Here is a 13266-nt window from a genome sequence, read left to right on the forward strand (position 1 = left end):
AGATATTTTGTTGCTGCACACACAAAATAACTAATATCCAGATATCAGATACATTGATCTACAACTTTAATACATTTCTCCAAGGTCAGTACCATTGTAACATTATTTGCAGCAAGAAAAATTAGACCATGTTTTAAATGTTAATCACCTACTTGATATTGAGACCAGTTGTTTGTTCCAGGTTTTCCCAACTTTTCAATTTCTTAAGAATTTTCTATAAAAAAAAGAAAAGAAAAAGTTAAAAAAAGAAAATAAAATAAATAAAAGGGTCACATTCCAAAATAAACATTCTCTGCAGATTACAATTCAGCTGCAATGGGCAAAAAATACTTTGGATTACTGTTGATGTTCTACCATGAACACTATTGCACTACTGGGCGAATTCTATTAAAAGCGAGGTTTCAACAGGATGTGCAGCTGCGCACATGACGGGTCCCTATAGTGGCAAACTCTTGCGTGTTTGGCTTTATTTTTTCGTTTAGAAACCACTATGACAGGCGTTCACAACTTCAGTCCTCAAGGCACATTAACATTCCAGGTTTTAAGGATAACTATACTTGAGTAAGGTAACCTAATTAGTACCTCAGTTGTATTTGTTTAACCATCTGTGCTAAAGAATGGATTTCACTAAAACCTGGACAGTTAGCATGCCATCAGGACAGAGGTTAGTAACCACTGTGAGCGAAAACAACGTTTTCTTCGGAAAACAAGCGTAGCGCTAGTCACAGAAGCTGACTGTGCTCCTATATTGTCCTGGTGTCACAAATATGGCCATGACAAGATAACATGGAGCAGCAACATTACACTAAATTGTCCTGCAGTATGGATTCTGACAATAGATCACTTACTTCTTTATCTAGCTCCAATCCGACCAGCTCCTCCTTTACCCGGTCACTGCGCTCAGCTGCTCTACGTAGTGATTCCATCTCTTCCATCAACAGGGCGTTATTTTCTCTAGTTTCCCTGCCAGCAGAGAAGCATATATCATTTTATTGGTTAGGACATTGGTTACTGCATTGATTAGGACATTTATTCCACTACTACAAAACAAAGTATATAGGTAATACGGGTTGGGTACGGGATCACTGTAGGCAGGATGCTAGCAGTCATAATACTAACCCCGGTTTAAATGCTTACAGGGATGCAGGAGGCAGCTAAGCCTAGTCGCCTCCCTCCCCACAGCCTAAACCACAGTTCACGCAACGTAACCCTAACCTTCTCCCAGCCTAGCTATTACCTCCCCTCCCTGCAGCCTAAACCTAATCCTCCCCTCCCCACAGCCTAAACCTATCCCTCCCCACAGCCTAAACCAAACCCTCCCCACAGCCTAAACCAAACCCTCCCCACAGCCTAAACCAAACCCTCCCCACAGCCTAAACCAAACCCTCCCCACAGCCTAAACCAAACCCTCCCCTCCCCACAGCCTAAACCTAACTCTCCCCACAGCCTAAACCAAACCCTCCCCACAGCCTAAACCAAACCCTCCCCACAGCCTAAACCAAACCCTCCCAGCCCCACAGCCTAAACCTAACCCTCCCCTCAGCCTAAAACTAACCCTCTCCTCCCCACAGCCTAAACCTAACCCTCCCAACAGCCTAAACCTAACCCTCCCCACAGCCTAAACCTAACCCTCCCCTCAGCCTAAACCTAACCCTCCCCTCAGCCTAAACCTAACCCTCCCCTCAGCCTAAACCTAACCCTCCCCTCAGCCTAAACCTAACCCTCCCCTCAGCCTAAACCTAACCCTCCCCTCAGCCTAAACCTAACCCTCCCCTCAGCCTAAACCTAACCCTCCCCTCAGCCTAAACCTAACCCTCCCCTCCCCACAGCCTAAACCTAACCCTCCCCTCCCCACAGCCTAAACCTAACCCTCCCCTCCCCACAGCCTAAACCTAACCCTCCCCTCCCCACAGCCTAAACCTAACCCTCCCCACAGCCTAAACCTAACCCTCCCCACAGCCTAAACCTAACCCTCCCCTCCCCACAGCCTAAACCTAACCCTCCCCTCCCCACAGCCTAAACCTAACCCTCCCCTCCCCACAGCCTAAACCTAACCCTCTCCTCCACACAGCCTAACCCTAACCTCTCAGGGATACCGGTTTCGGTATTCTGACCGGTGTCGTGGTAACGGCGCTAGCATTCTTACTGGTAGGACCCCGATCGCCGGGATCCCAACTACATCTCATAACTACTTCATATTGCTAAATGATCCAATGAATAAATTCACATAAAACAGAGAAATTAAGGCTCAATGCTGCACTTACAATACAGCCAGAAACGCAGATTTTTGTTCATAGCCCCATAGGGTTGCATAAAGGGAGGCCAATCCCGGGATCGGTGGGATCCCGGGATTAAGACCCAAAAACGGACAGTTATCAATCCTGGGATTGGAAGCTCCAATCCAGAGAATTGAGGGATCAGCGTTGCGCGTCCTCAGGACACTCAGACGCTGCCTAGTTCCCCAGCGCAGCGTGACGTGCAGTGACAGGTCACGCTGCAACATACGCCGCCACCCGAGAGAGACGGATGTTCACCAGCTCGCCCACATTGAATAGTTAATTATGTGTGTGGGGGCGGGCAGGTGCGGGGCAGGGCGAGGGGGTGGACACATAGGGAAAAGCCAATCCCGGGTATCCCAGGATTGACCATTTTTCAATCCAGATACCCGGGATTGGCCTCCCTAGTTGCATACAAAGATATGCAAATCCGAGGTGAGATCAGCCCACAAGGGGGGTGCGAACTGTGGTGCCATTGCCGGCATTTACAAACCGCTGCAACAGCAACTCAACCTCTTCGCGGATAATTGGATTGAGTCAACATTAAGATTAAATGGTACTTGTAAATTATACTACCACTTATTTCCGCCAACTTGTGCAAGGAGCATTGGGCTTTTGAGTGTTCGTGTGGAGCTCAAGCTAACAGGAACGGCAGGAGGTAGGTATAACTGACGGCATACTCCATTAAGGATTCATTTCTGGCACCCTCCACTTCTATCACACTGCCTCAGTAGCCAGCTTAGTCTGGGTATAGCACCCATGAATAACATTGCTTAAGCAACAAGATTTGTCCTTTGCCAGCTTCTGTGGGGAACTGCAATTCCTAGCATACTGCAGGTCAGAGGCAACGTTTCAAGTGGCGCAGGCATAATTACCAATACCAACTTTAAATATGAAAATGTTAAAAGTGATAAAGTACTCACCACTTAGACTTTTTTCACAATTTATATTCTTAAATATGTGATAAAAAAATAAGCATTTACTCACCGGTAATTCTATTTCTCGTAGTCCGTAGTGGATGCTGGGAACTCCGTAAGGACCATGGGGAATAGACGGGCTCCGCAGGAGACTGGGCACTCTAAAAGAAAGATTAGGTCCTATCTGGTGTGCACTGGCTCCTCCCTCTATGCCCCTCCTCCAGACCTCAGTTAAGGAAACTGTGCTCGGAAGAGCTGACACAACAAGGAAAGGATTTGGAATCCAGGGTAAGACTCCAGCCACACCAATCACACTGTACAACTTGTGATAACCATACCCAGTTAACAGTATGAACAACAACTGAGCCTCAGTAACAGATGACTCATAACAATAACCCTTTAGTTAAGCAATAACTATATACATGTATTGCAGAGAGTCCGCACTTGGGACGGGCGCCCAGCATCCACTACGGACTACGAGAAATAGAATTACCGGTGAGTAAATGCTTATTTTCTTTGACGTCCTAGTGGATGCTGGGAACTCCGTAAGGACCATGGGGATTATACCAAAGCTCCCAAACGGGCGGGAGAGTGCGGATGACTCTGCAGCACCGAATGAGCAAAGGCAAGGTCCTCCTCAGCCAGGGTATCAAACTTGTAGAACTTAGCAAATGTGTTTGAACCCGACCAAGTAGCAGCTCGGCAAAGCTGTAAAGCCGAGACCCCTCGGGCAGTCACCCAAGAAGAGCCCACCTTCCTTGTGGAATGGGCTTTTACCGATTTAGGATGCGGCAATCCTGCCGCAGAATGAGCTTGCTGAATCGTGTTACAGATCCAGCGCGCAATAGTTTGCTTTGAAGCAGGAGCACCCAGCTTGTTGGGTGCATGCAGGATAAACAGCGAGTCAGTTTTCCTGACTCCAGCCGTCCTGGCTACATAGATTTTCAAAGCCCTGAATACATCTAGTAACTTGGAGTCCTCCAAGTCCCGAGTAGCCGCAGGCACCACAATAGGTTGGTTCAAATGAAACGCTGATACCACCTTAGGGAGAAATTGGGGACGAGTCCTCAATTCTGCCCTGTCCATATGGAAGATCAGATAAGGGCTTTTACATGACAAAGCCGCCAATTCTGACACACGCCTAGCCGAAGCGTAGGCCAATAGCATGACCACTTTCCACGTGAGATATTTTAGCTCCACGGTCTAAAGTGGCTCAAACCAGTGGGATTTCAGGAAATCCAACACAACGTTAAGATCCCAAGGTGCCACTGGAGGCACAAAAGGGGGCTGAATATGCAGCACTCCCTTAACAAACGTCTGAACTTCAGGCAGTGAAGCCAGTTCTTTTTGAAAGAAAATAAGGCCGAAATCTGGACCTTTATGGATCCTAATTTTAGGCCCATAGTCACTCCTGACTGTAGGAAGTGCAGGAATTGACCCAGCTGGAATTCCTCTGTAGGGGCCTTCCTGGCCTCAGACCAAGCAACATATTTTCGCCATATACGGTAATAATGTTGTGCTGTCACGTCTTTCCTAGCCTTTATCAGCGTAGGATCCGGCGTTCAACCGCCATGCCGTGAAACGCAGCCGCGGTAAGTCTTGGAACAGACAGGGCCCCTGCTGTAACAGGTCCCGTCTGAGAGGCAGAGGCCATGGGTCCTCTGAGATCATTTCTTGTAGTTCTGGGTACCAAGTTCTTCTTGGCCAATCCGGAATGATGAGTATAGTTCTTACTCCTCTCTTTCTTACTATCCTCAGTACCTTGGGTATGAGAGGAAGAGGAGAGAACACATAAACCGACTGGTACACCCACGGTGTCACTAGTGCGTGCACAGCTATCGCCTGAGGGTCCCTTGACCTGGCGCAATATTTTTTTAGCTTTTTGTTGAGGCGGGACGCCATCATGTCCACCTGTGGCCGTTCCCAACGGTTTACAATCTGCGTGAAGACTTCTGGATGAAGTCCCCACTCTCCCGGGTGGAGGTCGTGCCTGCTGAGGAAGTCTGCTTCCCAGTTGTCCACTCCCGGAATGAACACTGCTGACAGTGCTAGCACGTGATTTTCCGCCCATCGGAGAATCCTTGTGGCTTCTGCCATCGCCATCCTGCTTCTTGTGCCGCCCTGGCGGTTTACATGGGCGACCGCCGTGATGTTGTCTGATTGAATCAGCACTGGTTGGTTTTGAAGCAGGGGCTCTGCTTGACTCAGGGCGTTGTAAATGGCCCTTAGTTCCAGTATATTTATGTGTAGTGAAGTCTCCTGACTTGACCACTGTCCTTGGAAGTTCCTTCCCTGAGTGACTGCCCCCCATCCTCGGAGGCTTGCGTCCGTGGTCACCAGGACCCAGTCCTGTATGCCGAATCTGCAGCCCTCGAGAAGATGAGCACTCTGCAGCCACCACAGCAGAGACACCCTGGCCCTTGGGGATAGGGTGAACAACCGATGCATCTGAAGATGCGATCCGGACCATTTGTCTAACAGATCCCACTGAAAGATCCTTGCATGGAACCTGCCGAAGGGAATTGCTTCGTAAGAAGCCACCATCTTTCCCAGGACTCGCGTGCAGTGATGCACCGACACCTGTTTTGGTTTTGACAATTCCTGGGCCTTCTCCACCGGGAGAAACACCTTCTTCTGTTCTGTGTCCAGAATCATGCCCAGGAAGAGCAGACGGGTCGCAGGAATCAGCTGCGACTTTGGGATATTCAGAATCCAGCCGTGCTGTTGCAACACTTCCTGAGAGAGTGCTACGCTGACCAACAACTGCTCTCTGGACCTCGCCTTTATAAGTAGATCGTCCAAGTACGGGATAATTATAACTCCCTTTTTCAGAAGGAGTATCATCATTTCGGCCATTACCTTGGTAAATGCTCTCGGTGCCGTGGACAGACCAAACGGCAACGTCTGGAATTGGTAATGACAATCCTGTACCACAAACCTGAGGTACTCCTGGTTAGGTGGGTAAACGGGGACATGCAAGTAAGCATCCTTGATGTCCAGCGACACCATAAAATCCCCCTCTTCCAGGCTTGCAATAACCGCCCTGAGCGATTCCATTTTGAACTTGAACTTCCTTATATAAGTGTTCAAGGATTTTAAATTCAGAATGGGTCTCACCGAAACGTCTGGTTTCGGTACCACAAACATTGTGGAATAGTAACCCCGTCCCTGTTGAAGGAGGGGAACTTTGATTATCACCTGCTGGAGGTACAGCTTGTGAATTGCCGCCAGAACTACCTCCCTTTCCCTGGGAGCAGCTGGCAAGGCTTATTTGAGGTAACGGCGAGGGGGAGTCGCCTCGAACTCCAGCTTGTATCCCTGAGATACAATTTGTACAGCCCAGAGATCCACTTGTGAGCGAACCCACTGGTTGCTGAAGTTTCGGAGACGCGCCCCCACCGCAGCCGGCTCCACCTGTGGAGCCCCAGCTTCATGCGGTGGACTTAGAGGAAGTGGGGGAGGATTTTTGTTCCTGGGAACTGGCTGCCTGGTGCAGCTTCTTTCCTCTACCCTTGCCTCTGGGCAGAAAGGATGCGCCTCTGATACGCTTGCCTTTCTGAGGCCGAAAGGACTGTACATGATAATACGGTGCTTTCTTAGGCTGTGAGGGAACCTGAGGTAAAAAAGTTGACTTCCCGGCTGTTGCCGTGGATAAGAGGTCCGAGACCCCGTCCCCAAACAATTCCTCACCCTTATAAGGCAAAACCTCCATGTGTCTTTTAGAATCAGCATCACCTGTCCACTGCCGAGTCCATAATACTCTACTGGCAGAAATGGACATTGCATTAATTCTAGATGCCAGCAGGCAAATGTCCCTCTGTGCATCCCGCATATATAAGACGACGTCTTTTATATGTTCTATGGTTAGCAAAATAGCATCCCTGTCGAGGGAATCAATGTTGTCTGACAGGGAATCAGACCATGCGGCTGCAGCACTACACATCCATGCTGAAGCAATAGCAGGTCTCAGTATAGTACCTGAGTGTGTATACACAGACTTCAGGATAGCTTCCTGCTTTCTATCCGCAGGCTCCTTTAAGGCGGCCGTATCCTGAGACGGCAGTGCCACCTTTTTTGATAAGCGTGTGAGCGCCTTGTCCACCCTAGGGGATGTTTCCCAACGTAACCTGTCCGTTGGCGGGAAAGGGTACGCCATCAGTAACCTCTTAGAAATCACTAGTTTCTTATCGGGGGAACTCCACGCTTCTTCACACAATTCATTTAATTCATCAGATGGGGGAAAAGTCACTGGCTGCTTTTTCTCCCCAAACATAATACCCTTTCTGGTAGTAACCGGGTTAATATCAGTAATGTGCAGTACATTTTTCATTGCAGTAATCATGCATCGGATGGCTTTTGTAGACTGTGCATTTGTCTCATCCTCATCTACACTGGAGTCAGACTCCGTGTCGACATCTGTGTCTACCATCTGAGCTAGCGGGCGTTTATGAGCCCCTGATGGCCTCTGAGACGCCTGGGCAGGTGCGGGCTGAGATCCCGGCTGTCCCAAGGCTGCTGCGTCATCGAACCCTTTATGTAAGGAGTTGACACTGTGTTAAGACCTTCCACATATCCATCCAATCCGGTGTCGGCCCCGTCAGGGGCGATACCACACTTATCTGCCCTTGCTCCGCCTCCACGTAACCCTCATCAAACATGTCGACACAGCCGTACCGACACACCGCACACACACATGGAATGCTCAGACTGAGGACAGGACCCCACAAAGTCCTTTGGGGAGAGAGAGAGAGAGAGAGTATGCCAGCACACACCACAGCGCTATATAACACAGGGATTTACACTATAATGAGTGATTTTTCCCAATAGCTGCTTATTATCTTATTTGCGCCTAAATTTATGTGCCCCCCCTCTCTTTTTTACCCTTCTTGTACTGGATACTGCAGGGGAGAGCCTGGGGAGCGTCCTTCCAGCGCAGCTGTGAAGAGAAAATGGCGCTGGTGTGCTGAGGAAGAAGGCCCCGCCCCCTCAGCGGCGGGCTTCTCCCGCGTTTTGTATATCTTAATGGCGTTTTTTTTTGCACATACACAGTTTTCCAGACTGTATTATGTGCATAATGTGCCAAAAGGTAATCTTATTGCTGCCCAGGGCGCCGGCGCCCCCCCCCCCCCCCCCCCCAGCACCCTACAGTGACCGGAGTATGTGGTGTGCAGTGGGAGCAATGGCGCACAGCACTGCAGCTACCTTAATGAAGACCGAAGTCTTCTGCCGCCGATTTCATCTCCTTCTGTCTTCTGGCTCTGCAAGGGGGACGGCGGCGCGGCTCCGGGAACGGACGATCGAGGTCAGGCCCTGTGTTCGAACCCTCTGGAGCTAATGGTGTCCAGTAGCCTAAGAAGCACAAGCTAGCTGCACGCAGGTACGTTTGCTTCTCTCCCCTCAGTACCACGTAGCAGTGAGTCTGTTGCCAGCAGATCTCACTGAAAATAAAAAACCTAACAAATACTTTCTTTACTAGCAAGCTCAGGAGAGCCCACTAGGAGCACCCAGCTCTGGCCGGGCACAGATTCTAACTGAGGTCTGGAGGAGGGGCATAGAGGGAGGAGCCAGTGCACACCAGATAGGACCTAATCTTTCTTTTAGAGTGCCCAGTCTCCTGCGGAGCCAGTCTATTCCCCATGGTCCTTACGGAGTTCCCAGCATCCACTAGGACGTCAGAGAAATGGGACTTATTTGGGAAGTCTTACCACGGATCAAGACAAAAAAAATAAAAATACTATGAAGTCAAATAAAAAAATAAAAAAATTCAGTTCAAAAGATTTTTCTAGAAATTATATCTGCGACCTAAGCTGTTGAGACCAATCACCAAACTTTCGACACTTGAGCTTACCTTAAAGCTTTGGGACTCTTGTGCTTTTTAATGTTTCTTGCAAGTCCGTCATTATAGAACTACTAATCCCTGGTTCACCTAATTAAGTTACCACACTAACACTTCCTAAATTCAGTCAATCAGCTAATAATCCCAAATTGAAATAAGAAACCATCTGCCCACTCTGGTATGAGCCGGAAATTGGTCAACAAACAATGTTTTTTTTTTTATTATAGATTTGAAGAGTCTGACCCTGCTTTATTTACTAGTTTGGACCGTTTTGTACAATCTGTTGTAAATTCTCCACGTAGGTCCATGAGTTCTACACCTGGGTTGAAGGTTGGACTGGTAGAGCTGTTCAGGGGGTTGAAGACCAGGAAGGCACCTGGTCCGGATGGTGTGTCACCATCTACCTTGAAAATCCGTGCTGAACAACTAGCCCCAGTTTTCTTAAAGATCTTTAACAGATCTTTGGAATTATATAAGGTTCCGTCTTTTTTTAAGTGCTCAATAATTGTTCCAGTACCAAAGAAATCCACTATAAAGGGTTTAATTGATTACAGAAAGGTTGATTTGACTTCTATGGTCATGAAGACATTTGAATGATTGGTGTTGACACACGTACAGGACTTTACAGGCCTTCTTTTGAATCCATTGCAGAATGCATATCGGGTAAATAGGTTGATGGAAGATGCAGTCAACATGGGGCTACACTATATTTTACAACATCTTGATTTGCCTGGTACATATGTGAGGGTCCAGTTTGTGGACTTCAGTTCGACGTTCAGCACAATTGTTCCGGGTTTATTGTATACAAAATAGACTAGTTTAGGGGATACAGTGTCTACTTGTAACTGGATTGTAAATTTCTTGGTAGACAGGAAGTAGCAGGTGAGGATGAGGGAGTTTTCATTAAGTGTATGGAGATTTATTACTGGGGCTACCCAAGGATGTGTCCTCTCCCCTCTGCGTTTTAATAAGAATTTACTTACCGGTAATTCTATTTCTCGTAGTCCGTAGTGGATGCTGGTGACTCCGTAAGGACCATGGGGAATAGCGGGCTCCGCAGGAGACTGGGCACTCTAAAGAAAGATTTAGTACTATCTGGTGTGCAGTGGCTCCTCCCTCTATGCCCCTCCTCCAGACCTCAGTTAAGGAAACTGTGCCCGGAAGAGCTGACATTACAAGGAAAGGATTTTGGAATCCAGGGTAAGACTCATACCAGCCACACCAATCACACCGTATAACTTGTGATAAACTTACCCAGTTAACAGTATGAATAACCAACAGAGCTTCAACCAATGGATGCCAACATAACATAACCCTTTATTAAGCAATAACTATATACACGTATTGCAGAAAGTCCGCACTTGGGACGGGCGCCCAGCATCCACTACGGACTACGAGAAATAGAATTACCGGTAAGTAAATTCTTATTTTCTCTAACGTCCTAGTGGATGCTGGGGACTCCGTAAGGACCATGGGGATTATACCAAAGCTCCCAAACGGGCGGGAGAGTGCGGATGACTCTGCAGCACCGAATGGGCAAACACCAAGTCCTCCTCAGCCAGGGTATCAAACTTGTAGAACTTTGCAAATGTGTTTGAACCCGACCAAGTAGCAGCTCGGCAAAGCTGTAATGCCGAGACCCCTCGGGCAGCCGCCCAAGAAGAGCCCACCTTCCTTGTGGAATGGGCTTTCACTGATTTTGGATGCGGCAATCCAGCCGCAGCATGAGCCTGCTGAATCGTGTTACAGATCCAGCGAGCAATGGTTTGCTTTGAAGCAGGAGCACCCAGCTTGTTGGATGCATACAGGATAAACAGCGAGTCAGTCTTCCTAACTACAGCCGTCCTGGCAACATAGATCTTCAAAGCCCTGACTACATCAAGCAACTTGGAATCCTCCAAGTAACGAGTAGCCGCAGGCACCACAATGGGTTGGTTCAGACGATAAGATGACACCAGCTTTGGCAGAAACTGCGGACGAGTTCGCAATTCTGCCCTGTCCATATGGAAAACCAGATAGGGGCTTTTAAATGACAAAGCCGCCAATTCTACCACACGCCTAGCTGAGGCTAGGGCCAACAGCATGACCACTTTCCACGTGAGATACTTTAGCTCCACCGTCTTAAGTGGCTCAAACCAGTGCGATTTCAGGAAAGCCAAGATCACGTTAAGATCCCAAGGTGCCACTGGTGGCACAAAAGGAGGCTGAATATGCAGCACTCCCTTAACAAACGTCTGAACTTCAGGCAGTGAAGCCAGTTCTTTTTGAAAGAAAATGGATAGGGCCGAAATCTGGACCTTTATGGACCCTAATTTTAGGCCCATAGTCACACCTGACTGTAGGAAGTGCAGGAATCGACCCAGTAGAATTCCTCTGTAGGGGCCTTCCTGGCCTCACACCAAGCAACATATTTTCGCCATATACGGTGATAATGTTTTGCGGTCACGTCCTTCCTAGCCTTTATCAGCATAGGAATAACTGCTTCCGGAATGCACTTTTCTGCTAGGATCCGGTGTTCAACTGCCATGCCGTCAAACGCTGCCGCGGTAAGTCTTGGAACAGACAGGGCCCTTGTTGTAACAGGTCCTGTCTGAGAGGCAGAGGCCATGGGTCCTCTGTGAGCATTTCTTGCAATTCCGGGTACCAAGTCCTTCTTGGCCAATCCGGAACAATGAGTATTGTTCTCACTCCTCTTTTTCTTACAATTCTTAGCACCTTTTGTATGAGAGGAAGAGGAGGAAACACGTAGACCGACTGGAACACCCACGGTGTTACTAATGCGTCCACAGCTATCGCCTGAGGGTCCCTTGAACTGGCGCAATATCTTTTTAGCTTTTTGTTGAGACGGGACGCCATCATGTCCACCTGTGGCAGTTCCCATCGATTTGCAATCTGCGTGAAGACTTCTTGATGAAGTCCCCACTCTCCCGGGTGGACGTCGTGTCTGCTGAGGAAGTCTGCTTCCCAGTTGTCCACTCCCGGAATGAACACTGCTGACAGTGCTAGTACGTGATTCTCCGCCCACCGAAGAATCCTGGTGGCTTCTGCCATTGCCACCCTGCTTCTTGTGCCGCCCTGGCGGTTTACATGGGCCACTGCCGTGATGTTGTCTGACTGAATCAGCACTGGTTGGTTTCGAAGCAGAGGCTCCGCTTGACTCAGGGCGTTAGTTCAATACCCTTAGTTCCAGGATATTGATGTGCAGACAAGTCTCCTGACTTGACCACAACCCTTGGAAGTTTCTTCCTTGAGTGACTGCCCCCCACCCTCGGAGGCTTGCATCCGTGGTCACCAGGACCCAGTCCTGTATGCCGAATCTGCGGCCCTTGAGGAGGTGAGCACCTTGTAGCCACCACAGAAGAGACACCCTGACCCTGGGGGACAGGGTGATCAGCCGATGCATCTGAAGATGCGATCCGGACCACTTGTCCAGCAGATCCCACTGAAAGATCCCCGCATGGAACCTGCCGAAGGGAATGGCTTCGTATGACGCCACCATCTTTCCCAGGACTCGCGTGCAGCGATGCACCGACACCTGTTTTGGCTTTAGGAGGTCTCTGACCAGAGTCACGAGCTCCTGAGCCTTCTCCTCCGGGAGAAACACCTTCTTCTGGTCTGTGTCCAGAATCATGCCCAGGAAGGGCAGACGCGTCGCAGGAATCAGCTGCGACTTTGGAATGTTCAGAATCCAGCCGTGCTGACGCAACACTTCCTGAGAGTGTGCTACGCTGATCAGCAACTGCTCCCTGGACCTCGCCTTTATGAGGAGATCGTCCAAGTATGGGATAATTGTAACCCCTTGCTTCCGAAGGAGCACCATCATTTCCGCCATCACTTTGGTAAAAACTCTCGGTGCCGTGGACAGGCCAAACAGCAACGTCTGGAATTGGTAATGACAGTCCCGTACCACAAACCTGAGGTACTCCTGATGAGGCGGATAAATGGGGACGTGCAAGTAAGCATCCTTGATGTCCAGAGACACCATAAAATCCCGTTCCTCCAGGCTTGCAATGACCGCTCTGAGCGATTCCATTTTGAACTTGAATTTCTTCAGATAAATGTTCAGGGATTTTAAATTTAAAATGGGTCTGACCGAACCGTCCGGTTTCGGTACCACAAACATAGTGGAATAGTAGCCCCTTCCCCTTTGAAGGGGGGGGGGACCTCAACCACCACCTGCTGGAGAAAAAGTTTGTGAATTGCCTCCAACACTATCTCCCTTTCCATGGGGGAAGTG

General features: G+C 48.9%; 1 protein-coding gene across 5 annotated transcripts in view; it reads right to left on the reverse strand.

The window, feature by feature from the left end:
• The window catches only part of MAD1L1 (mitotic arrest deficient 1 like 1), a 1517492-nt gene that overhangs the window by 1392851 nt on the left and 111375 nt on the right, over positions 1-13266 (reverse strand). For all 5 annotated transcript variants that reach the window (XM_063934609.1, XM_063934611.1, XM_063934608.1 and 2 more), the window contains exons 8-9: positions 849-963; positions 153-214 (exon numbers count right to left, since the gene is read on the reverse strand). In XM_063934609.1, coding sequence (XP_063790679.1) covers positions 153-214; positions 849-963 — 177 coding nt within the window. The remainder of the gene's footprint in view (positions 1-152; positions 215-848; positions 964-13266) is intronic.

Source organism: Pseudophryne corroboree, chromosome 7, assembly GCF_028390025.1.
Source record: "Pseudophryne corroboree isolate aPseCor3 chromosome 7, aPseCor3.hap2, whole genome shotgun sequence".
Taxonomy (NCBI): Eukaryota; Metazoa; Chordata; class Amphibia; order Anura; family Myobatrachidae; genus Pseudophryne; species Pseudophryne corroboree.